The 27,135-nt window shown below is 36.9% G+C and overlaps 1 protein-coding gene across 2 annotated transcripts in view; it reads right to left on the reverse strand.

Moving 5' to 3' along the window:
* Positions 1-27,135, reverse strand: part of LOC108431241 (piezo-type mechanosensitive ion channel component 2) — a 143,376-nt gene that overhangs the window by 47,971 nt on the left and 68,270 nt on the right. For both annotated transcript variants that reach the window (XM_017704263.2, XM_037536789.1), the window contains exons 5-9: positions 22,981-23,140; positions 9,459-9,747; positions 9,152-9,365; positions 2,388-2,556; positions 1,878-2,009 (exon numbers count right to left, since the gene is read on the reverse strand). In XM_017704263.2, coding sequence (XP_017559752.1) covers positions 1,878-2,009; positions 2,388-2,556; positions 9,152-9,365; positions 9,459-9,747; positions 22,981-23,140 — 964 coding nt within the window. The remainder of the gene's footprint in view (positions 1-1,877; positions 2,010-2,387; positions 2,557-9,151; positions 9,366-9,458; positions 9,748-22,980; positions 23,141-27,135) is intronic.

A 27,135-nucleotide genomic window follows, 5' to 3' on the forward strand; every position in this document is an offset into this window, starting at 1 on the left:
GCCAGGGCCCAAAGTTTTATCACAAAATCCTATAACCTAAGAACAGCTCAGCCAGTTTGAATTGAATAAAAAGCCTTAGTGTAATATACAACCCCAATTCCAATGAAGTTGGGACGTTGTATAAAACATAAATAAAAACAGAATACAATGATTTGCAAATCCTTTTCAACCCATATTCAACTGAATACACTACAAAGACAAGATATTTAATGTTCAAACGGATAAACTTTATTGTTTTTTGCAAATATTCACTCATTTTGAATTTGATGTCTGCAACACCTTCCAAAGAACTTGGGACAGGGGCATGTTTACCACTGTGTTACATCACCTTTCATTTTAACAACACTTAATAAGCGTTTGGGAACTGAGGACACTAATTGTTGAAGCTTTGTGGGTGGAATTCTTTCCCATATTTGCTCAACAGTCCAGGGTCTCCGTTGTTGTGTTTTGCGCTTCATAATGCGCCACACATTTTCAATGGGAGACAGGTCTGGACTTCAGGCAGGCCAGTGTAGTACCCGCACTCTTTTACTACGAAGCCACGCTGTTGTAACATGTGCAGAATGTGGCTTGGCATTGTCTTGCTGAAATAAGCAGGACGTCCCTGAAAAAGACGTTGCTTGGATGGCAGCATATGTTGCTCCAAAACCTGTATGTACCTTTCAGCATTAATGGTGCCTTCACAGATGTGTAAGTTACCCATGCCATGGGCACTACCACACCCCCATACCATCAGAGATGCTGGCTTTTGAACTTTGCACTGATAACAACCCAGACAGTCCTTTTCTTCTTTGGCCCGGAGCACACAACGTCCATGATTTCCAAAAACAATTTGAAATGTGGACTCGTCAGACCACAGGACACTTTTCCACTTTGTGTCAGTCCATCTCAGATGAGCACGGGCCCAGAGAAGCCGGTGGCGTTTCTGGGTGTTGTTGATATATGGCTTTCGCTTTGCATGGCAGAGTTTTAACTTGCACTTGTAGATGGAACGACGAACTGTGTTCACTGACAGTGGTTTTCTGAAGTGGTCCTGAGCCCATGTGGGAATATCCGTTACAGAATGATGTCGGTTTTTAATGCAATGCTGCCTGAGGGATCGAAGGTCACGGGCATTCAATGTTGGTTTTCTGTCTTGCCGCTTAATTTCAGAGATTTGATGATATTATGGACTGTAGATGATGAAATTCCTTGCAATTGCATGTTGAGAAACATTGTTCTTAACCGTTTGCACACGCAGTTGTTCACAAAGTGGTGAACCTCACCCCATCCTTGCTTGTGAAAGACTGAGCCTTTCAGGGATGCTCCCTTTATACCCAATCATGACACTCACCTGTTTCCAATTTACCTGTTCACCTGTGGAATATTCCAAACAGGTGTTTTTTGAGCATTCCTCAACTTTCCCAGTCTTTTGTTGCCTCTGTCCCAACTTCTTTGGAACGTGTTGTCGGCATCAAATTCAAAATGAGTGAATATTTGCAAAAAAAAATTAAAGTTTATCCGTTTGAACATTAAATATCTTGTCTTTGTAGTGTATTCAATTGAATATAGGTTGAAAAGGGTTTGCAAATCATCGTATTCTGTTTTTATTTATGTTTTACACAACGTCCCAACTTCATTGGAATTGGGGTTGTATAATAAGCCTGGGATTTTAAGTGGTTAAGCAATTGCATACCAACTGTATACAAGTCTACATTATTAATAGGTGCATATCTTTGTTAATAGTTACACAGTTGGCAAAATTTTTAAATCGAATGATGTTTGAAAATAGATGCCACAACTTTACAATAAAAATCTGTGCTTCATGTTCAAAAACATGCACACACATTCCGGCTGTCTATAAAAAGGTAAGAAGATACAAGAAATACCCATCATACATTTTTGTCATCTGTGCGATAGTGTGCCATCCTCCATATCTCTCTCTTTTTCTCTGCTGTGTGAGGGAGATCAGTATTCACAGGAGGCTCCTGCTCCACCACTCCTTTAGTCTCTCCATCTTTCTCCTTTACCTGAAAGTTAGGAAACATTCCAAGATGTATATACAGACAATCACAGGCAATTAATTGATCTTCAGAAAGGAGGTATGCTAGGTCAAACATTAATTTGAAGAAACAAAAGTCAAGAATTAACCATGAAGTATCAAACATAGCACTCTTTGAGTCAAATAATTCCAAAATACTACCGTAAAAACCCATCACAAGGCCATTAAGTTATTGTTGCATTTGTCAGTGGTGTAGTAAATCATTTTCATATAATTTTAATTATTCTGAATAGTCAATTTTTGCAAAGTGCTTTGGAAAACATGATCCTTAACATACTAGAAAATAAATGGCTTTAGAGAAGTCAGCCATTGGTCATTGATTACAGAGCCTGTTCTGGAAACTGACCGTGTCCTCAGGCTCCTGCAACCACAGGCGGACGAGTGTGGCAAGCGTGTAGTACAACACCAGGAGCATGATGGGGTTGACGAAGTGGTGCCAATCCAGCTGAGAGTTCACTTTAAACATCCACGTGTGGGAACAGTTACTCAGCACCACCGGAGAGATGCCAAACAGACTAAATAAGATAAACAAACAAACAAACCAACCAACAAACAAAAGGTTTATTTAGTTAGTACCGGTGCACTGTTAGTGTCAATCTGCCACGCAATATTTGTACAAATCTCATGATGAATGACGATACGTACACATCAAATTGCCCCTGTAAACTTCTCAGAGATATAGAGATTTTCTGATGTTGCACCTTTACAACTATAAGAAATTCGTAGATTTATTGCCTGTCTGCATGGCTTTGTTTTATGTACACCCTGATAGCAAAGAGCTTTTTAGAGCAAGACGTGGACAGTGGATTGCAAAAAAGTCGCAGTTTGATGTTTTAGAATGTTGATTTAGAATTAGTAATCCTTGTGTGTTTGATGATGCACACGATTGTTTCATGCAGGTCTGTTTTTGTTGTAACACCATTTTGACAGCTGTCCGCTCCTGTACATCATGCAAAATGATCCTGTGGTAGTAGTTTGTAGCAGGTCTTTTTTCAAGTCACACTGTCCCTTCCTATCAAAGTAGGTGTTTTCTGACCAAACAAAACCTAGCAGGTTGTTGTAAACCTTATTACACATAGTTTAATATTTTCAAATCTTTTGCATGAATATATGTCCATCAAGATATTTTTAATTAACAGCTACATTTAATTGCCACCTAGTGGGGGGGGGGTGTTTCTGAACAGTCTTATCAAACGTATCACTTATCATATCAGATAAAACATGTCATAATACCCAAGAAATTCAGAATTGGGTTGCACCGCAATTATGACAGTACAGTACACTATGGGGCTGAGTATTCAGCTACTAGATTCCTCCAGTCTGTTTCTCATGCTTTCTTTAAGCTACAGAAAGTCTCTGTTATGCTACTATCACTTAGTTTTGCTCTTTCAGTGGCTTTGAAATTGAAGTGTCTAAGAAGGAAAACAAAAACTTCAGCTTCCTGTTTAAGTGCATAAAAATGAGAAGAAATGGTTGGAGGGCTGAAAACGAAAGCTGCCAAAGAGAACAATGCCACAATTAAACTGTCTAAACCTTCAGTTTATTCAATACCAAACTTCTTAAAATGACCAGAATTATTTTCACTTTCTCACAAATGGATGTCTGTATAAACACAAATGACCACATGAAGAAGGAAACAGCATGTCTGAAACTGCAGGGAGAGGCAAGAGCAAGACCAACATATGCTCCTCATGCGCCAGTGTGTAGCTTTTGTAGTTGAGTTCCTGTGGTTTGCTATAGATTCAAAATGAAGCAAAGTTCAATGTAACGGAACTCTTTTGTTTGTATCATCCAAAGCAAATGCACACCATCCAGCCCATATGGCCATAGAAATAATTCATTTTACATGCAGAAATGATGAGGCCTCTCATTATTTTATGGTTTGGTCAGAGCTATCTAGAATGAATGCATGCAGTCTACAAACAAAAAAGTCCCAGACTGAACCATTATGGGAGATTTCAATATGGTGCTGTTTGAAAAGCCTTTTTTGGTGTCAGGTAAGACCTCCATCAAGCCCATGATTATGGCACTTCTTCTCTGCAACCTCCCACCAGTTGTTTCTAATATAATGGTTTTCTAAATTAGCATTTGTCTGCCCAGAAGAGCCTGCATCTGAATCCATTTTGGTCTGTGGTGAAAGCGCAATCAAAATTGTGTCCCTGCCACAAATAATATACAAAGCTGGTAATGATTGTCATACTTCTTAAAATGGTTAAAGAGAAGCTCTCTGTTTTATCCCTACAGGCATTACCTCCCAAAATCAGGCGCATAGGGATTTAGACAGCTGTCTGGTTTTGACCATGAGAGAAACCACCAAAAAACAGTTCCACATGATCATTTAATGGCTTTTCATTAAACATATTTCTTTACTCAATGTCAGATTTTTGCTTTCTTTGCACATTTTAATTCCCCACTGCTTGTTGTATTTCTTAAAGATAACAGGGTCCCTTTGTGTGCCTGTGGCCTGTTTCACATTCACTGCACAAATTTTCTGAACTTGTCTAAAACTTCATTCCGGAGCTCAGACACTTGTAAAATATCTGACTTTTATGAAGGCTTTGAAAGCATATGAAGTTACAAGCATTGCCTTCAGAGCGAAGTGATAATGTTTAACACATTAAAGTTCTTTTCCTGCAGGTCAAAATGGCTGTGTTTATTTGCTCTGTTAGGTCAAGACATAATTTATCATTTTGTAATCTTGGCTAACAGCTCCCAAATTAAAACGATGAAAAGACTTCAAACAAAAACTAGCTTTGGGAGGGATTCTTCTGGAGCTTTTAGTGGCAGCTGGTGTATAGTATCTGTCAGCTATAGTATTTTGGGTTTTGTTTCCGGTGGGGGGGGGGGTTTGCATTTGCAGAGCATTTAACAAGATGCAAAAAGTTACACAGTTAGTCCTGCATCCCTCACTAATGGCCCTCAGAAAATACCTTGCTGTAGGCATCACTGAATATTCTACTCTACAGACCCTGCCCACTGTCAGCTCTAATCTAGTTAGTTACTGACCACCTTTACAGTAAGATACTGTTCTATCGACTTTACTCGCAGGACTTTGAATCTTTTTGCTCTGTCTCTCTTGCTTTCTCTCTCTTTTCCCTCAGTGATTCGTGTAGAATTCCCTGAAACCAGCTGTGTAATTTCAACAGAGGCCAAGAAGCATCCTGCAGTAATGAGAACCACCTGGACCTTTATAGGCCGTCGCTCTTTCTCTTGCTCTGAGGGTCTGAGTGGGTTGATGAAGGAGGTGGGGGTGGGTGGGAGCTTGGTTGATGATGTTAGCATTTGCTTTTGAATACTGTTGTCCACGGCTGACACTGAAGATATTTGAACCATTACGCCCTACTTGTCAATGTTTATTCAGTAAGAAAATAGTGACTCACAGCTACACTAGTGATGGAACATCACAAGCCATGCTAAGGCTTTAAAAATGATAATACTAATGACTTATTTATATACTGCCTTTCCTAAACCCACACAGTAAACCCAATGATGAGATGCACCACTCTTCTTGGTGTTTTATTTTTTTGCCTGTGGTCATCTAACCTGTGGTCTAGATGAAATACTGTTATTCTGATTGAGTGAACTTTTCTAATGAAGTAAACAGTTTCTTTTAGCCTGCAATGGTGATAAAAAAATATCATGTATGTCATGTAAAAATGTACCCTGTGTTTACACAATTAGGTAGATTAGTATGGTTCGGGACTTCCACACAAATGCAGTTGTGAATAGAAAATATGCAAGCACTGATGAGATCTTTATAGTTTTGTTTCATACCAGTTTCCTCCCTTTCAATAATGCACACAAAATGTATTTGAATTCTAATAGCATCCATCAACAGTCATTAGTTAAAATTTAAAAGATGAAGAAGTAGTGAAGTTAGAGTTTGGTGGCCAAGGCCTGACCTGAGGGTATAAAAGGATATAAAAGCTGGGGTGAGACCATTAAGGTTTATGATTAATAAGGAGATGTGACAGAAAAGGTGCAGACAGCTGCTTATTCTACGTTTCCTCTTAAATCAGGGGTGTTAAAGGAATGGCCAGGCAAAAAATGGAAAATATACACAATTTTCCACTTATCCCAGATGTAGATCATCAGCGAAGACATGTTTGTATCCAAATTTTGCCGCTTTAGATTAGCACTGGAGCTACAAAACTAACATTGCTGACATTAGAAGACAATAGTCACCCTAATTATTTCCATAAATACATTGCCAAAACTTCTCAACCCACTCAGACTGCATGTAAGTCTTAAGTAAGGACACACAGACACACTGATATGGTTTGGGACACAGTATGTGAGCAAAACTTCACTGTGTAGCCAAATGCGGTGTAAATACTGTAAAACAATTGACAACATTATGGGCTGAACTGCTAAATCTAAAGACCAAACATCATTAAGGTTTGTATATATATAAAAAAAACAACAACAAAAAACATGTAAAATGTATCCAACCGTTAACATGAGTATAAAATATCAGACAAAAACCTTTTTCAAAAATTTTTTTTTCAAGAGAACTAATAACGGAAAACAGAAACCAAAACCACAGAGAATTATGAGTAGTTCCACCCCAGTGCAATAATATTTGCATTATTTAAGACTGTGAGTTTGTCTTTTTTTTATTTAAAGAAGTCGGACAATTGAGAACTGACAACCATTTCGGCCAGTAAAGCATTATGTAATTAAAACACTATACTAAAGTATAAAACTATATTACTGCTTATCAGAATTAATAACCCCTTAAAATCAGCATCGATATTCGCCACAAGATGTTCAGATCTGTTGAGCCTAATACCAGTATGTGTACATAAGAGAACAGGTCTGGTTTAATGTTATTCATTTTTTGATAAATGTCAGATAGGTATCATAAAATAAAAAAAATCAGACTTGAGTGTCCTTCCAAGCACAGCCTCAATGACTCATACATGCACACAAGCAATACAAAGTTAAAGTTTCGTAAACATGTATTCTGATTTCAAAAACTCTACTCTGATTTCACAAGACACCACAAAAACAGAAGACACTAAATCAACTTCAGCAGGCCAAGAGACACCAAGGATGAAAATCAGATTGAAGCACCATCTGTAAAAAGAACTTTAATCGACATACCTCCATATAATTTGATTTGTATGCTATTCTCTGACACTTATGTTATACTCAGTCTTTTCTACCACATGAATACAGTTACAACACTACAACCACCTCTCTCCACATTCAGGTCTTAGCAACTTTAGCTAGGCCAAAGAATTAGATAGATGAAATATGGCACGCTGGCCAGCCTTGCACAGATGTCAAACAGACTGTTGCATTGTTGTCTGCCTGGTTCAGATGCTTTATGCTGCCTTTAATCAAGAAGCATAGTATTCACTCTCAGCAGATCAGTGCAGAATGCTTCAGTGAGGAATGAGGTGCTGGCTCTTCAACTCCACATCAGACATCCATCTCACCACCATACGCTCATCCTAACACAGTATGACCATGGGGCCATTGTGCCAGGTACACTCAAGCCAAGTATGATTCTATCTCCCTCTTTCAGAAGTCATTTGGGATCGTTTCTTTATTTTTCACTGTGCATTTTTTCTGGCTTTGTAACCTCATTGGTCACAGTATGGGGATATAGGCCACACGAGAGTGGCTGATGCCATAAATGTTACTATGTGGCTGAAAAGCCTTTTATGTGCAAAAAGATCATAGTATAAATCTTACCATCAACCTGACTCAAAGCTTGCCAGGGTCGAAACATTTTATGGACTTTATTATGCTACTCTGCAAAGTCCTGCTTTCTAAAATGAAATGAAAGGTGACATTTGGTAATTCTAAACCTAAACCATCTGAACAGCCTTTGCCAAATATGAGGTTACTAATGTACAGCAGAAGGCTTTCAAACAGGCCAACATTACAGCCATCATCAGGCAAGAACAAAGGTATAATGTGGACAAAGTTGTCAGTATTGTGATTATATTGCCACATATTGCAAATGCAACATACCTTACTATATATATTAAAAATGCATAGGAAACTCAATAACATGCCATGGTTGTAACTGTTTAGAGGGATGTGTGAACTGTGTTTAGGCCTGTGTGATAAGACAATGTTATCTGATTGGGAAAAAGATATAATAGAGAACTAGAGAGAACTAATTCAATTTAAAGCATACTGAAAATGATCAAATACTTTTTCTGCATGTAATGTATAATTCCCTTTTTACTAATAAAACAATGGAATATTGATTAACGGAGCATTAATAAACTATTACAGCAGATAATGTAAATGAAAATGTAAATTCCACAGACCTAAGCTGATTTGCAGGGCCCCTTTGGGTGACACTTTTAATTTGAGTGGTTCTTTTAAATGAAACACTTAACTGACCCTCAGTAACATAGAAAAAACATATAAGGGTTAGGATTAGGTTTTGGGTTGAGGTTAAGGATAGGATTAGGATAAGGGCCTGGGTTAGGGTTAGATTTTGGGTAAGGTTGGTAAGGTTAGGTTTTGTGTAATGGAAATAGCATATTAACATTCAACATCTACAAGATATTTACTTCAATGTGTTCAGATGCTTCACTACTGCTACGTCACTGATATGTTGTTGATGTGTTAGTGATGATCTGTTAATAGTTTATTAATCATCTACAAAGGACCACAAGAACCCACACCAGCAGGAGCTCACAACATTCAAAATGAGATATGAAATAGTACATTAACAAAAGATTTTGTGTGACTCAGTATTATATTATTAAATATAAGGGCTTTCATCAAAGATTTTCATTAAATCAGTTAATGCTAAAAAACGTTTAAGCGAAAGATAGCACAGATAGAACATGTATGACACAGCAGATCATGTGTTTGTGCGTGTCTGTTTGTTGGGGGCTGGCGATGGCAATGCAATCAATAATTCCAATTGCTCATTAACAAGGAAATATCATGCTAATTATTTTTAGCCCAGGTCTAGGTTCATTAACGTATTGCACCCAACATCAATATTACAAATGCATATATCGCAATAGTGACTGACAAACAATATGTTGTGCAACATAGTCAGAACACACATTAAGTGCCTACTATGCTACAACATAAGGTATGCTATAACATCTAGTGGGGTATAGAACAAACCTTGCATAAGTGTCTCCAGGTGGAACGACTTCTTGGAAGAACTGGAATTGGTAGAGGTAGAGCATGAGGAGGTGTCCTGCGCTGAAGATGGCCATCAGCACACAGAGGCAGCTGAAGAGCAGTGGATCAAACGAGCGGCAGAAAGACCACCAGGTGCATAGGCCCAGGAATGTGAAGAAGTACACCGTGGAGGTGAGGGAGGGCAGCATGATGCCTGGAGTATGATGCACAACACAGTGAACAATCATTATGCTACTTTTCATTTGAGAAGATGTTATCATGTCTTAGAGTCCTATAAACTATATACCTGTTAGGCCCAGTAATATGGTTACAACTACTTTCCCTGCGGTCGTAATCAGATCACCAATTATTTCTTTGAGTTTGGATGCTACTTCTGCTATCTGCCGCAGGATCTTCATCTTAGTGCTCTCCTTCTCTTCCTCCTCCTGTAGGGCCTCTAGCTCTTCCTGTTCAACCTCCTCTTCTGGCAGTTCACAGTCTACATCACCCGGCTCAGAGTCCTCCTCGAAGAACAGCTCGCCCTCCAGCTCCAGCTTGTCCTCCTGTGCTTCCTCGTCTTCCTCATCCTCCTGTTCCTGCAGCGATTAGAGAGGGGACAGCTGAGGTTCAAGTAACAAACAAACACTTCAGCAGCAAAGCTTTTGCCATTAAATCTTAAAGGTGAAAGTATGGATTTAACTTTTTCATAATTAGAATTTTTACAAGCACAAGAGATTTTTTTCTTACAATTTAAAATGAATTAAAAGTGAAATTACTCTGCAAAAGTCTGATCAATTTTATTTATTTAATTTCTAGTACAAATGGCAATTAAGTCAGTAAATTATTAATTTTTCAGGAGATATATCTGAGATTAGATACAAGAGTCAAAGGTAAATAAGGGAAAAAATCAGTTCAGTGTTTCCAAAACTGCAATTAAAAAAACAATGCAAAAAAATGAGACTCCTAACAAACTTGCAACCTGGTAGACCAAATCTGTTACCATCAGACAAACGGTACTTCTCTTTTGTTTCAGATCTGAAAAGATCCACTAGTGTTTCTGTCCATCCTTCCACTGTGAGAAGATAACTAAACCACACTCAACACACTAGCTATCAGGAAGCTGTTACTTAAAAAAAAATCTGCAAAGAAGAAACAGAGAAGCTGCTGATGTTCTCAGAACAATAGATTGATCACTCCAGAATCCAGACCTCAATATCATTAAATGTGTTTGAGATAACGTGGATCATGAGAAGCAGAAAGCACAACCAACTTCTAAGACTGAACTTTAGAGGTGTAGAAAAATATTCCTGCAGATTCTGAAACCAAAAATTGTCTCCGAAAAGAACAGAAGCTGTTATAAAGGCAAAGAGTGGATATTTTAAGTACTGAAAAAAATGATTTTGTATTTAGATGTTGAGGCTTTTACGTACTTTACTTTTAAATATATTTCATCTTAAGTTCAAGCTATTAATAATTTGTACTTTATGGCCATTTTGACTGACTGAAAATTTAATGAAATAAATGACAGGGTGGTCTTTTAGCACAGTATTGAAAAAAAATTGCCATGTGTTTGTAATTGGTTGAAATTGAAACAAATAAATTTTAAGGCAAAAATGTTATTTATGCAAACAGAACAGTATGTAAAAGTAATCCATTATATAACTATGTAATAATGTAATTGCATTTAAATAGTATAGCAAGCTGACAGTAATAACTCTAATGACTTCTAAGGATTGAACATCAATCACACGTTTAGTAAAGTTTGGTAAACATGCTGTCACAACATAATTATGTTCTACTGCACAATATCAAAGCAACACAATCAAAAACAATATACTGTATCCTCCACATACATTAGGCAAAAAAATAAATCAATATGAAGTGCTATTCAATAACCTGATTCAATTATTCTGAGAATCTCACTCAGTTCTCCTAAAGTTACTACCCCAAGGACGCACAGCACTTAAAATCCAATGCTTTATGAAGAGCACAGACAAAACATTAACATCATCATAGTATTAATGGAGAACCATAGAACAATTGTGAACCAGATGTTAACACAGTATTTAAGTATATAAATCTAAAGCATATCATTTCAAATAAATATGGTTTATGATTTAGTAGAACATTGCTATCCTCGTACTCACCTAAAACTGAAATAACCCAGGCAACAGAGTGATGCTACCTGAAATGCCTCAGATCATTTACAGACCTGCTGGTCAGCAGTGGGGGCACTATTTGTATTCTCATTTCAAAAGTGGGATAGAAACTGTCATGCGTTACACCAAAGACTCCCCTTATGAAGTTACGCTAGGCTAAATGCGTCCTATGGGACTAGAACAGGATGAACGTCTGTGTGATTAAATCCTGCCTGTCTGCTAAGATTTCACAGACAATTTATTATCTCTTATATGTTTCTGTGAGAAGACACAGCATGACAGAAGCCACAGAACATGACAGAAACATGACAGAAGCCACAGAAAAATCGTTTGATGACAGATTGATATGCTCCCAAACTTGATTCCTTGAAAATAAAGGAAAGGTAATCTTTTTGAGAGAGCTGAAAAATTCCATCTTCTGCATTACAATGTCAGTGGTAACACAACACAGAGGCCAAGCTCTGAAAAGGAGAAGTTCCCAGTACCTGATCAATCTAATCTAAGGTAAATCTGATCTCCCTGAATGGCTTTAGCAGTGCCAAAGTGACTTTGCTCCAGTCCTATAAAGTACACATGATTTAATCAGCACAGAGAGCATAACTCAGCAAAACTCAATTCTGACTGCAAGACTCGTGTTATAAAAGTAATAGAGGCAGAAAAAAACACTGAGGACTGATACGTGGCAGAACCAAAACTTCAACAGGAGGCTGTTTTGGTGTATTTATTCAATCCACACAGCGTTCATACAGCCATATAGAAAGTTATAAAAGGAAGAAAGGAAGATACTATGTAGTGTTAAAGTAGACTAGGCCTTAAGTTCGTGAATGAATGACGCATAGACCAAGACAAAAGGACAGGGTGTCTTACCATCTATAGATTGCATGATGATATTAGTTATCAATATTACTTTATAAATGTTATTATTTACTTGCCTCTGTAGAGTTGTATGCAAAAGTTTGGACGCCTCTGCGAAAATCGAAAATTACATTTTGCTGATTTTACTGACTCATTACGGCTGGTTAGGCAAGCTAAGAACTGTCATTACGAAATGTCAGCTGATGTGTAATAAATTCTCTGACTCTTTAAAAATTGTGCTAATACTTAACAATGAAACTAATTGATGCCTACAAAGCAGGGGAAGGTTATCAAAAGATATCAAAGCGTTTCCAGCACACAAATTCCACTGTCTGAAATCTCATTAATAAATAGTTGTTAACCCCTTAAAATCCCAGGCTTATGATATACTAAGCCTTATAATTCAGTAACTACATCAACTACAGTTGGAACTTGTTGAGTTATTCTTAGGCTGTAGAAGTGTGTAGTAAAACTTTGGACATGCAGGTAAGCCCTGGCCATTTAAGGAATTAAGTGGACCTGTGAAAGCCAGGGCAAAGTTTAAAAGACAAAAAAAAACTCAGAGAGAACTGCTCACAGGCTGGTCAGAAAGGCAAAGCAAAACACCCAAATGACAGCAAAGGAACTGTAGAAAGGTTTAGCTCACATAAACATGGTGGTCCACCATTCTACTGTGCAATGTTATTGGATATAAATGATCTACAAGAGTCATCAGAAGGAAATGTTATCTGCGACCTTAGCACAAAATCAAACATCTGAAGAAAAAACCCAGATTTACTATTTAACAATTTCTATATATACACAAAGCTCAATAAAAATGTGACCACAGAAAGGCATGCAAAACAACATCTAGACACACCATATGCATTTTGGCCTTTGGTGATCTGAACTGATGAAGTAAAAAGGGAACTCTGGTCAAAATCACAAGAACTATGTTTGGAGAAAAAATGTGTAATATTTGATGAAAAGGACACCTCGCCAACTGTTAGGCGTAAGGGTGGATCTATTATATTTTGGAGTTTAGGAAACTCTCCATGGGTAGATAGAAGAACGGACTCCACTGATAGCAAAATCTGCAAGAAAGAAAAGCTGAAAAGAGGCCAGATTCTACAACAGGAGATTGATCCAAATCCACCATGAACTACTACAAGAAACACAAGCTGGAACTTTTACAATGGCTATTTGAGTGCCTTGAACATGTTTGAAAATCTGTGGGTAGATCTTAAACATGCAGTGCTTGCAAGACAGCCCAAGAAAGTCACTAACTAAAAGCATTCTGGAAGGAAGGAAGAGCAGATAAAAAAATTCTAAAACAAGAATAGAAAGACTATGATTTCTTTTTAAAAATCAATGAATTACATCATTTAGCTAGAGCACCCAAAACTTTTGCAAACTGTTTAACTAATGTAACATTAAATACAAATTTATATTTATTATTGTTTTTTCGTTTTTTTGTCTTAGCTACAACAAAACTTCAAATACGGATTCATTTTGCCTAGGTCTCAGTCTTGATTCTGACTTGTTTTGCGCACGTCAGTGGTGTCACAACACAGAGGCTAAGCTTATTCTTGTCTTAGACTCAATATGTCCACGTCTTGACTTGGTCTCATCTTTTGATAACAGTAGTGTACATAAACCCACCTAAACCCACTCACAGAATAATTCTTCAAATTTAGTTATTAACAAAAGCTTAATAGTGTCCCTGACATTTGACCATACATGAAATCTGAAAGTAGTTGTTTCCTCAAAATGTTGTTCTTCAGCACTTCACACTGACATGTGTTATATGTTTGCTTAGAGATCAAAGCCAGGCTTGTTAATCTTTTAATCCGGCCAGTTTCTACTAGGTGACTTGAATTAATTTTTAATTGAGCATCTCTAAATGCCTGGCAGCCTGCTCCAACTTACTACATGGATATGCCCAAATTGAAATAATACTAACACTGCAGAGCCTAATCGGTAGTTTATGTGAAGGAGTCTGGACATTCAAGGCAAAATCTCCAGCATGTGTGGCTTCTCTGTATTTATCATCTCACCGCAGTGAATGCGAGCTCTGTGTGGCTCCATTAAGGAGTTATCTGGATGGGCGAAGTTACGCAAACAAACCTCTCTCATGTGCCTGAGTGAAAGGAAGAAAAATTCTGCTGTGATCTGTTTCATCTCAGACCACCAAGCATCGTAATTGATTGAATGAGCTGCATTTGGTGACTCTGAAGGTTTGTTTGTGTTTGTAGAGCCTGCATCTGGCATGTGTAGCTGGGTCAGCTGTGGCATTCATCAGAGTGGAGAGAAAGAGACAGGAAGCTTTATAAAACAGATTTTGCTGCATTTACAGAGTTTCTCTGATTTGCTGTGTAATTTACATGATACCAGTGCTTTGAAGAGGTTGGATACCATCCACTGCACCTACTGGTTTAACTTTTTTAAACTATTCAGTAATTACTCTTACGTATGACTGTCAAAGTTAATGTGATAATAATGCACTAATGCAATCTTACTTTAACACACTTGAATCTCTATACGAAGCACAGTGTTTCCATTCTTCTTGTTTGACTCTCAAAGCACTTAAAATCTTTTATTAGGGTAAAATTTCAACTTATTTAAAAAAGCAATGCAATTAGTTGCGATACAATTTACTATTCAGACACATCATTCAATAAATATTATGTATTATTCAGTACCTTCTATAAAAATAACATGCTTAAAAATATGTCTAAAAATAAGTCTAATATGTAAAGTTGGACCAAATACAGGTTGTTAAATTTTAAAGGGATAATAATCAAATATTAACTTGCATGATTTGCTTTTTTCCAAAACAGACCAAAACTATCTTCCAAAAAGAGGATAGAAGCACTGCTACAGAATTACTTGGGAATGGATCTTTGTTGATAGAGTGAAAAATGGTGAATATAAAATGAACAGAGCATGTAGTTGTCCAAGTCATTAAAAACTCACATTTGGAAACTAGACACTGAGAAACATACCAGAACGGTGAATTCTTGTAGGCTGCTTCACTTTATGGACCTACAGTGACAGCAAAACACAGTGTGCCCTAAATGGTACTTTTCAAAGAGGTGCTCCTGGAAACAAACTGGCCTGATTGAAAGTGACATTTCTAATTAAATTAGAATTATGTATGCTGTCCATGGTGCTGAACGCAAATAACCGTTTGAACAATCAAAGTCATTGATAATCTACACGGTTGAAGAGAAAATGTCTTGCTTCAGTCAAAAAATACATAGACATGTATAAACCTTTTCATCATATGACAGAACTGTCTATCTCTGTGTTATAAGCTATAATTTTTTTTTGCAGGAGAGAATGGCTTTATACCTCATTACCATCCTTACACTGCACAGTCTGACAAAACATTTCATTGAAAAAAATCAGCGATGTATGATCTATGATAAGATATATGAGATGTATAAGAGGGAGGACAAGAGTAATGAAGTAGTAAAAAAATGATAAATTGTGTGGTAGAGCTTGAGAAATTGTACATCCATTCCTATGAGTGACTGCATGAGATCAATAATATTACTGACATATTCTGTTATCTACAAGGGTGTGAGTCAGAAAGAAGGGAAAAAGGGAGAGAGAGAGAGAGAGAGAGAGAGAGAGAGAGAGAGAGAGATTCAGGGGAGACAGAGAGGGAAAGAGGGGGCAAGACAGTAGGCAAGAGAGAAAAAATGGAGCAGAAAGAGTGGAGGAGGGGGAAGAAAGAGAGGTGAGTGAGAGAAAGAGAGAGAGAGAGATGGCAAAAGGAAAAAAGAGAGGGGTGAGACAGAGAGAAAAAGAGGGGGAGAGAGTAGGCAAGAGAGAAAAAAATGGAGCAGAAAGAGTGAAGGTGGGAGAAAGAAAAAGAAGAGAGTGAGAGAAAGAGAGAGAGAAAGAGAGAGAGGGAGGGATTTTCAGGGGAGATAGAGAGGGGGCAAAAGGAAAAAAGAGAAGGGTGAGACAGAGAGAAAAAGAGGAGAGACAGAGAAAAAAAGAGAAGCAGAGAGTAGGCAAGAGAGAAAAATGGAAGAGAAGTGAGTGAGAGAAAGAGAGAAAGAGAGAGAGAGTGAGAGAGAGAGAGAGAGAGAGTGAGAGAGAGAGAGATAGAGAGAGAAAGAGAGAGAGAGATGCAGGGGGCCTGGTAACTTTAGCACCATTGCTGCCACCGAAAACACAACATCAGCTAATGTGTTCCAGATGTCTCCATGCATGCACACACACACGCATATGCATGCACGCATTCACACACACACACACGATCCTCCTTCTGGAATCTTTAAAGCGCTGGAATGCAAACTCATTGTTAATGGCAGTGAAACACAGGGAGGTTAGTAAGTGTGGCCGTACTGCACACTGCTTTGTGTGGCAATGCAAATATTGTACTAAGGTTAATGTTGCATGCAACAAAAATCCCTCAAGTTTATAAAGGGCCTATTTCAGTGGCAGGATGGTTCGATTATGCACTGAGCCAGTTACTTGAGCATTATATTCAGATCCTTCTTTTGTCATGTGATCTGAAGCTCAATGACGGGGTTATGAAAACACATTAAAAATATGTGACCAGCAGGGGAAAATAATGAAGTCAAGCTCTCTTGTATACAATGCTTCTCTGTGTACCGATATATATGAACATGCAATTTAATCATATTTTCTACAGAACATTTTCAATAATGCATGTAGTTACACTTCAGAAAATATTTATCAGTTAATCAATATAGTTCTGTGCAAAAGTCACTAAAAAAGGACCAAAGCAAATAGCTGAAAACCATTGATCTGGGTAGTAAGTGTGAACACCATATATTAATAGAAAAATTAAAATAAACATTAATGCAGTAAAAAGTAACAAGAATTTCTTATTTTTAAATGGTTAGAAGAACAAAGATTTGCTTCCCAGCATCTCATCAACTCCCCTAGCCATTTTATGGATTTGCTGAATTGTAATCAGCGATCAGATTTCATTTAACAAAGTATTACTTAGAAATGAGACACTGGATGGTAACTTTAAATACTGAGCACACTGTAGGAGAGGTTTGGAAATGGTTAAATGAATACTAACATACACAAAATCAATTCTGTTTGTATTAATATAATTTGCATTTATTCTAATATATTTTTTATATGTATGTATGTATGTACCTACCAGATAAACATCATTTTAAATCTATTTTTCCCAGGTGTATAAAACTTTTGCACAAGAGATATCTTTGTAATAGACAAAAATGAGGCTCATAGATTTATAGATTCCACATTGTCTGTTTGTGGGTCATGTTGCCAAGTTTCACATTTGTAAGCAATAAAAATGAATAGGCCTGTTAAGATTACATCAGTCAGATTTTATGCAAAACAACATAGCGGATGTTATGGCAGAACAGAATTGCTCTAAACAGAAATAATTGGATATAATAGCTCTGCATGCATGCATACTCATGCAGACATGTGCATGCATACACATGCATATGCACTTACATGCATGTGCACAAGCTTTATATGTGTAAAACCTTCTCATATTTTAATTTAGTTCACAAGTGCTGTGATGAAAACAAACACTTAAGCTTACAGTTTACATATCATAGCCTATGAGTGAGTTATTCATTAAAATGTGGCTTCAATTTAAGTTTTATTAGCATTATTAAGTATACTGTACATATGTATATTGTTATTAAGTATACCAGTGTTGAGATATGAACTATATAGAACTGAACTTTTATTTGCACTGAATACAGCAACAATAGAAAGGTTTGTCAAATTCACACTCAATTCACAGGCTGTCAAACTTACTACAGCAGTTTAAGGAGATTCACAGAGAGATTACAACAGTTTCACCACCCCTGGTCAAATTATATGTTTTGTTGATTTTCTAAGTGAAAATATATGACCTTATTAAACTTAAATATGGCAATTCATAAAATGTGCAAACAATTTTGCAAAGACTACATTTTATGTTGGAAAATATTTTTTTTGTTTTTAATTGAGTAAAAAACAGTAATTATAATATATATATATATATATATATATATATATATATATATATATATATATATATTTAACTTACTTTTAAAAGTTGACTTATTAAACTTATTTTTAAAATCAACAAAGCATGCAACTTGATCAGGGGTGCTGAAACATTTACATAAGTCTGTATAATAATATAAAATAAACATTCAATAAAAAAAAACATAATAGCCTATTATTATTGTCATTATTATGCCCTGTGATAGACTGGTGGCCTGTCCAGGGTGTATCCTGCCTTCCATCCAAGGACCTCTGGGATCAGCTCCAGCCCCCCCACCTCACAACCCATAGGGATTAACAGCTTGGAAGATGTATATCATTATTAATGAGTTTACTGGTATAATAAATTAAAAATAATACAAATTTATATTATGTACATTACATAATTATAGTAAAATTAAATAACTTTTAATTTCAAATTTTGGAGCCTGACCAAAGATAAGAATTAAGTACATAAATATCTTCTGGAATTTTGTATGACATCATGCAAAACATTCAAACTACTCGCCATGAACGGCATCCAGATAACATATTTCTGCTTTTCCTCAAATCTCTGCCAGGACTGTGTCAGGTCTGTGATGCTCAGGGGTAGAAATGCAGCAAAGAGCAGCCCAGTGAAGCAGAGCAGTGCGCTGCCTTTCGTGACAGATATTAGGCCCAAGAAAGATGTTGAGTGGGTTTATAGATATTAGTCCAGGGTTACTGGGCATGTACTTCCTCTCTTTCACAAACAGTTCATCAATCTGCAGGCTCCACCTGTCAGATTCCCCATGAGCGCGTGCTTCACCTGACTGCACATACATCAGTCTTCATGTCAAACAAGCCATTTACCTGCATAAATACTGGCCCTGATTGCAAAACAAGACGTGGTGGAAGGGAACCATCAAAAATAAACAGATTCCATGCCAAGTGGATGGGGAAATTAGGCCAGGGCCTTGCCGCCAGGGCAAACAGGAGCAGAACTAGCAAATCTCAAGAAAACCAAGGCTGGGCATAAAAGGAGGAGTAGTGGAGCTGGGGTGGGGCTTTCTTTTCAGCACATGTACAAAAACAGGCCATTTTGGAATGATCTTGGATGCCCTTCCCTTGGCGAAGTGCTGCATAAGCTGAGTTTGTTGGTTGGGTGAGTTTTAAATGTAGCAGGGAGCTTAGCGTTGGTATTGTTTTAGGGCAAGATGCCATCAACTCAACTTCTCATAACAATATGGCCAACAGTCTAAAACTGGGCAGGCTGTGATGGGGTCTATGAGCCAACAAAAGACAAATCTTCAAGTATGCTAGAGAAACAGAATATTCTTGTTTCAGCAGCAAGGGAGGAAAAAGCCATCATAGTCTCCTGAACATGAGTAGACTCAGGAGCAGGCAGAGCTTTTGTTTTGTCTGTTAAAGTCCTTAATGCACGTTTTCCTGAACTGGCGTGATTTTCAGCTCTCCAGCTTTTTACTTGCAAAAATGCTTTGCGCCATTATTTTATGTGTTGTGTAATAGAAGAGGCAGAGGAAAACGGGGGTGCAGTTATTATGATAGGAACTGGAGGATCTTAAATTGAATGAGAGGATCAAGTTCAGAAGCTGCACTTAAAGGAAATCGATGCTCTTGAAATATTTTCACTCTTACAGGATCAATTAACTGTTCACACACATCATATTGAAAGTGAATTTAATCTGTAAGGCTACTGCCAAAAAGAAAGAAAATCATTCTCTTGAGTTTTTATAATGCCAAAGGGATTTGCAGTGGGTGATTTGAACTCACGTCAATGCATATAGGAAGAGGCAGACATGCATTTGTACAATATAAAATGATTGACAGGTTAAAATGATTGACTGAACTGGCTCCAGTAGCCAGCGTTCCCAGAGAAATCCACTACAATGCATTTAGTGGGTTCAAACCATGTTGTTGAGAATGAAGTGTCATCAAAAAGGCAAATGACCAAACAGGGCTATTCAGACCTGTAGAGGATGTGTTCAGTTGTTTTCACTTAGAAAATCAACAAAAATGTAGTTTCACAAAGGGTGCTTAAATGTTTGTGTACAACTGCATTTGTTTTAGAAGCAACTTTGCATCTTTTAATCAAAAGCCTTTAAATTTCAATGTCTCTAAGATTATGAAAATCAATAAACAACTTGCCTTTGTTGCTAACATACCTTACATCATAGTTTTACAGTATTTTCTAAATAGTTTATACAAAACTGATAGTGACAAATAAGCTTTAGGATTAATAACTAGATATTAAACCTAGTATTTAAAGGGTTAAAGAATTAAGCCTGGCTGATACATCATTTGCCTGAGAAAATAAGACAACACTAATGATTTGCTGATTTTACAGATACTGTATCTGCAAACATTCCACCGCTAAGACATTGCTACTTATAATATTGTTATATTAGACAATAACATCTGTTTCAAATAACAATCATCTTTTTAACATTTGGTTTGGGGTTAGCATTAATTAAATATTTTCCCATGTAAAATACTATCAGCTGAAACAATCATTTATTGGAATTTTTAGCCCCAAACGTTAGTATTAGTATGTATAAAATGTCCATGTCAGTCAGGCCCTGGCTAAGATTCCTGAATAAAGGGGCCACATTATCACTTTGTGTTATATGTCCTCTTTTAATTCATGACTTTACGAGAACAACCGAACTTTCCACCAGAGAGAATGCCAATCCTGACAGCTGTTCAGTTACCACAGGCATGGCTTTACATCTCTGTGAACACGTATCTTTACGAACTATCGAGGGAGGAACAACAGCAGCCTTGGGAGAAATCTCGTACTATGAAAACGTCTCTGGTTGGTATTCATCCAGACAGTAATGGGTGCGCCTTATTATCCTCTTTAGAGCCATGGCTCATAATTTATTGTCAAAGCGGCCTTTCTGTCGGCCTGCAAAGGAGCAGACTCCCGCAGTAAAAGAGGAAGATGGATTGTGGGCGTCTGGCTGCGTGCACCAAGAGAGTATTAATCAACAAAACCCATGTAGAGCAATGAGAGCAGCTTTGACATGAGTGCAAAGAAGGTGACATGCACTTTTACTGTAAAGAACCTATTACTGTTCACTATTACAATAATATCTATTTATAGATCAATGATGAAATCCATGTCAACCAATGCAGAATTCATTATGATAATTTGTAGCTATAATTTACAAACCCTCTTTAACCTCAAAAATCAAAAATAAAAAAAAGGATCTGCAGATATAACAGGCAGTAAAGTAAATCATTAGAATCACTGCAGTGATGGAAGATTTTGTGATAGATTTTTAAGAACTCATAGTTCATTGAAACAAATAGAGAAATTCTGCTGAGAGATCAGAATCTGAAATTTCAGCTGCTGTCCTAATTTAATGCTCGAGCCAGACGCTAACATGCTAACATAAACCTTTTAAACTTAAACTACATCAAGCCATCCTCCCTACGGTATTACAGTCCCTCTTCTGTAACATAATGCTTATTTGCAGAACTATACAGATGTTGAAGTTTTGCAAATGTTAATAAAATTCTATAATATTTATTATACATAAACATATATACTTTGCCTGATGACTGCTGGGATAGGCTCCAGTAGCAGCTTCAGTTGGCAGTTATGGCTGTTTATTATTTTTTATTCGTATTGTCTTGTATTTTATTTTTGAACATTCGTCAAAAATCAATTTTCTTGTCTGGTCTGTTTAGTATGTTACATGTGATACACGTGTGCACTCAACAAGGCAAATTCCTTGCATGTGTTACATAACTGGTGAAATAAAGTGACCCTTATTCTGATTCAGCTCGTCAATTTCAATTTAAGCTGCTTTATTAGCATGACAAATATGCTACATTTGTATTGCAAAAGCTTGCCAAAGATTTTTAGACAGAACATCAACGATTTAAGAGGTGAACTCATTCAATTCTAGGAATTAAAAAAATATATAATAATTCATCTTAAAATGTTAAACATTGCAAAATTGCTAAATTGTAGAGCTGTCAATTTAAAAAGACACAATATGATAAAAATAAAACAATGAATACATATGTGTGTATCCATGTGTGTATATATTTGTGAGTGTGTATATGTGTGTGTGTGTGTGGGTGTGTGTGAGACATGAGACATGACTCACTGTCCCTCTTCCGGTGGCAGGTCAGGGTGTACTGAGCAGTGAGAGTGCTGCTCTCTCACAACAAGACAAAACAATAAACTTTTATACAATCTGACACAATGTTGGGTCTCACTTCATATTAAGTGTCTCTAGTAACTGTGCAGTTACACATCAGTAACATATGAACACATCAAAACTGTAATGACTAATAGTTTAAACAATGTTACTGATGTGTAACCTGACAGTTACTAGAGACACTTAATATTAAGTGAGACCCAACACTGTGTCAGATTGTATAAAAAACAGGTCTAGCCTGTGTAATTACACATGTGTATTAACTTCAGTTTTGCCTCATGTACATATTATACTCATTTTGATACACTACAGATCAGAAGTATATTTTTTTACATAATTACTGTGTAACAAGGTAACCTAATCGCATCACATTAATTACCATTCTATAATTACCACTCTGTAATTGCATTGTACCTATATAACAACTGAAGTTGATACCCATTTAATTACATAAGGTGTACGTCTGTAATCCATCTGTAACAGTGACTAAGTCATTAATTACACTGTTGTTGCATATGTTGTTCAAATGTAGTTACACAGTTATTAGAGCACTTAACATAAATTGGAACCCAATGTTGTAATGGTTACATTGGTAGTTACATTTGAGTAATGTTACAAAAGAAAACAACTAAGAGTTAAAGCTGCATGTGCTCACCTGGTTGTCCGTTTCAAAGTCTGTGTTAAGCTGTGAGATGTCCTTCACTGGAGGCTTCTCTAGACTGCGGCAGAGGAGCCATGAAACCAGACCAGCGATGAACATGCCAATGTCTGGGATGAAAACTCGGATGCCATTACCCGCATCCGCCCCCCGGACACTGTAAGCAAACACAGACATGTTCGCTGAGGTCATTTTTGCACAGTGAACTTCAACATCACCTTTTAAATGCAGCAGTATCAGACCTTTATAAAGGACTGTTTTAACATGCCCACAAAGCACACTGGGTTTATATCATGCCATCATCTGATGTTACTGTTTAGATTATAATTTGTAGTCAATACATTATTCCAGACACTGTATACTTCCACAAATGATTCTGTACATCGTCTCTTTAAACCTTTTGAAATTAACCCCTTAAAATACCAGGCTTATGACACAGTAAGGCTTATTTTTCAGTGACTACAGAGACTTTAATGCAAACTGGCTGAGCTATTATTGAGTTATAGCAGTGTGTAATGAAACTTTGGGCATGATTGCAGGTCCTGGCCTTTTAAAGACTTTTAAAGAATAAACCATCATTCATATATATATTATTCATGCTCATTCCAAATGTGTCTAGTTTGTCTAATTCCTTTTTCTCAGTAACAGCATTTTGTCAGCTACTCATTCTTTCAGTGTTGTCTTCTCACAGTGAAAGTTGTGGATGTTTTCAGATCTAAAACAAGCATGGAGTTAGATTTTCTCCTCTCTCTCAAAGATGAAAGCTTTGTTTATCTAATAACAACAGTTTTGGTGGCCTACCAGGTCTTGCACGGTTATTAGGAATCCCATTTTCAGTTTGGAACTCTCTTTATGCAAGTAGAGTACATTATATTTAACATATAATATTTTTTTCCTAATCTATATTATATGTAATAGTATAAGTAAATTGAATTACATAATGTCTGGGCATTAAATAAAGGAAGGGTGGTCTCTGCACAGTACTGTGTGTAAAAATACCAGCATATTTGAATCACATAATCCCTCCTTGAGCCAAACGATGTCAGATGAAAGGTTATTTAATGCAACAATGAGCAGCAGTAATTCTTAAACACACACACATATCGATGCACACAAAAACGTCCTGTCCCACAATAAAAGCCTGTGATTCCTAGTGTCCTTGGTTAAAGCACTAGCCCGTCTGGTTCTCATTTCCGCACTTCAGTGAGCTGCAGCGTTTTCGCAGTTTGCCCAGCTCGAGTCCCCTGGCTCACGAACGGGTTTAATGAAACCAATCCATCCAATCCTCAGACCGATCTCTCTTTAAAGAGCTGCACGTTTCCCTTCTGAAAACTGAATCTCCACTTGTTTCATACTAGCCGGGTCTGTTAAGGCACCCTTCAGCTGCAAAGGGCCTCGTTTTCAGATCTATAAAGGGTTTACATAGTGAAGGTTAGGTTACACGGCTGTGGGTTAAGAGAAGAGGGTCTTTTTGAAAACTGGAGTGCATTACAAAGCTGATAGGAGCTCAGAGTCCCATAAACCACAGCACCGTTCAGCAGCCTGGGATGAGTTATACACAGTGAATGAACGGGCTGCGACGACAAACAGGGTTCATTTCAGAACACCACAGGAGAAGCCACAGCAGGGTTACTCATGAAAACATGTTTCATAATAGCTCAGCAGTATGATAATGCACTCGCTAACTGACATCAGCATCATATCAGTATTGGCTAATTGTTAAAAATGTATTTATTTATTTCTTTGTAATGCTACGTAGAGCTACACTGCAAACACTATATCTTGGCAAGTGAAAACAGTTTAAATGTGGTGAATATATCCTATATTTCTCATAATTAAATTATTTTAAGAATATCATATGATTTTCAACACATTTCTCAATGTTTTTATTTGTTTTAAGTAAGTTTATCTACTGGAAGCATCTCATTTGTAGATATTTTGGCTTGGTTCTGGCATTATTTTTGAAGCATTTAAAATATTTGCTGATAAAAAAAAGCATTTTAGATTTAGATTATTATTCTAATATTCTTGCAACAATACCATGATGAGTTAATACAATTTTAAGATGTAATTAAGATGTTTTTACTTGACTTTTTTTTTTATTATTTAACTATTGGTACAAGTTATTAACAAGTCCCTCCTTTAAAAAGAATGTGAGGAAGATGAAAAAGCTCAAACAAAAACAAAAAAGATCATCGATTGAAAAGCCCTTCACCAAAAGCCTAAGCAGTAAATCTGTTTTCTCCCTGTTGCTGTTGGGCTGCATACAATGCTAAACAAATGTTTGGATACACATAAGGCTCGCTCCACATGAACTCCTGCTTTCAAAGGGAAACACTGCCAACTAGCATCAGTTCAGCCACTTTGAAGTACACTATGTTTGCTACATAAAATTTAATAAGCGGCAGACGCCACTAGTTGACATACTCTGAAGAAAATAATAATAAATGAGTGCTGTGATTGGTCCATTTAGTGCAGCCTCTTTAAAAGATGCCTCCTGGTATCTAAACAGTTCACACTATTGGTTTAGGTCTCCTTTCATCTCAGCATGCTAATAAAGAGAAAAGTGTGAGTTGGCAAAACGTAGGCCATGCAGATGGCACTGATTTGGGATGAAGATAGTGTGGTGGGTGAGTTAACTGGGCACCTTTGGCCCATAAAGAGAATTCAGAGAACAAAACCTGATAAAGTTCACAGTGCAAGCAAAAGTCCAAAAGTCCAAAACGAGACCCAGAATAATGTTGGCTGGACGCGAAACGTGTGTTTTGGGTTTGTTTTTAGAAGGTGCTGACCACTTATAATTCCTACATTTATTCAATGGTTGAACTTTTGTTTGTGCAGGAGTTGGGTTTCTATTTGATGACTGTGAGTGGATACTGTTGAGGTTTGAAATAGTCATCGGCTGGCACTGCACGCAAGACATCAGCAGGGGATAATGAACAGTCTGATGGATCCCCACTGCATCATTTGGACCTAAGATCTGCAGATGATACCAACAATACCTCCACCTCTCCAGCATGCAATGGAGGAGCTCCAGCACTCAAATAGAGAAACGTAGAGAGGATCTGCTGCTTTCAGCACGGCCAAGATGAAATTGTACAAACAACCCGAAGCACGAGATCTTTTATAAAAACAATCTAAACTGACCTGTAAATGTTCCCAGCACATTCCTACACAGATTCAGTTTAACAGTTATTTGAATACTGTTGGTGTATGTGCATTTTTCTTGAGCTAAAAATAAACAGTGGTGAATATTTTACTTTGGAACAAAAAGAAAAAAGTATTTTATATCTGCAAAAACACTTTAATAGTTAACTCATAATGAACAATTTCATTGAATTCTAATTAGGAGTGAATGGAAATCATTAGAAAAAAAACTTTTGTGCTTTGGACCATTTTACAGAATTTACAAAAACAATTATGCATTTGTACCTTAGATTAATCTTAAGGATTATGTTAAGATTTTTTTTAAAAACTATTATTAACGGAGACCGTAATAATAATAATAATAATAAAAAAAAAATTCTAATGGGAGGCGGCTATTCCAAACACTAACCCTTAATGTCAACTTGTGCTTCCTTTTTTGTTGTGAAGTACAAAGGTTTAAATGTATTTCATTTTTACATTTAAACAACAATTTTGTTAAAAAAAATGCTTTGGCATTGTTTATTCTATAGGCGGGGCCTTATTTTAGCCACACCCCTGCATTTTAGAGCAGGAAGTAAGATTACATGCTTGACCTTCTCTTCTGTGTCCTGAAGTCTGAAAATCAGTGTGTAACTTCAAGAATCGTCACTACTGAAAAATGTTTTCTGCAATTAGAAAACATATTTGTGTTTGCATGAAGGATATTTTTGACATGTGTCAAAAATATGGTGGTTGGTTAGTGTAGTGGGTAACAACTCTGCCTTCTATGCTGTAGACTGGGGTTCAATCCCCACCTTGGCAAACACCCTACACTATACCAATAAGGGTCCTTGGGCAATACTCATAACACCGCCTTCGCCTATCTGTGTAAAAATAATCAAATTGTAAGTCGCTCTGGATAAGAGCGTCAGCCAAATGCCGTAAATGTAAAATGTAATGTGTGAACAACTGTTCAAAGCCGTGTTTACTGGTCACGTACTAACTAGTATTTTTAAGTTAAAATTC

Source organism: Pygocentrus nattereri, chromosome 3 (genome assembly GCF_015220715.1).
Source record: "Pygocentrus nattereri isolate fPygNat1 chromosome 3, fPygNat1.pri, whole genome shotgun sequence".
In the NCBI taxonomy this organism is placed as follows: Eukaryota; Metazoa; Chordata; class Actinopteri; order Characiformes; family Serrasalmidae; genus Pygocentrus; species Pygocentrus nattereri.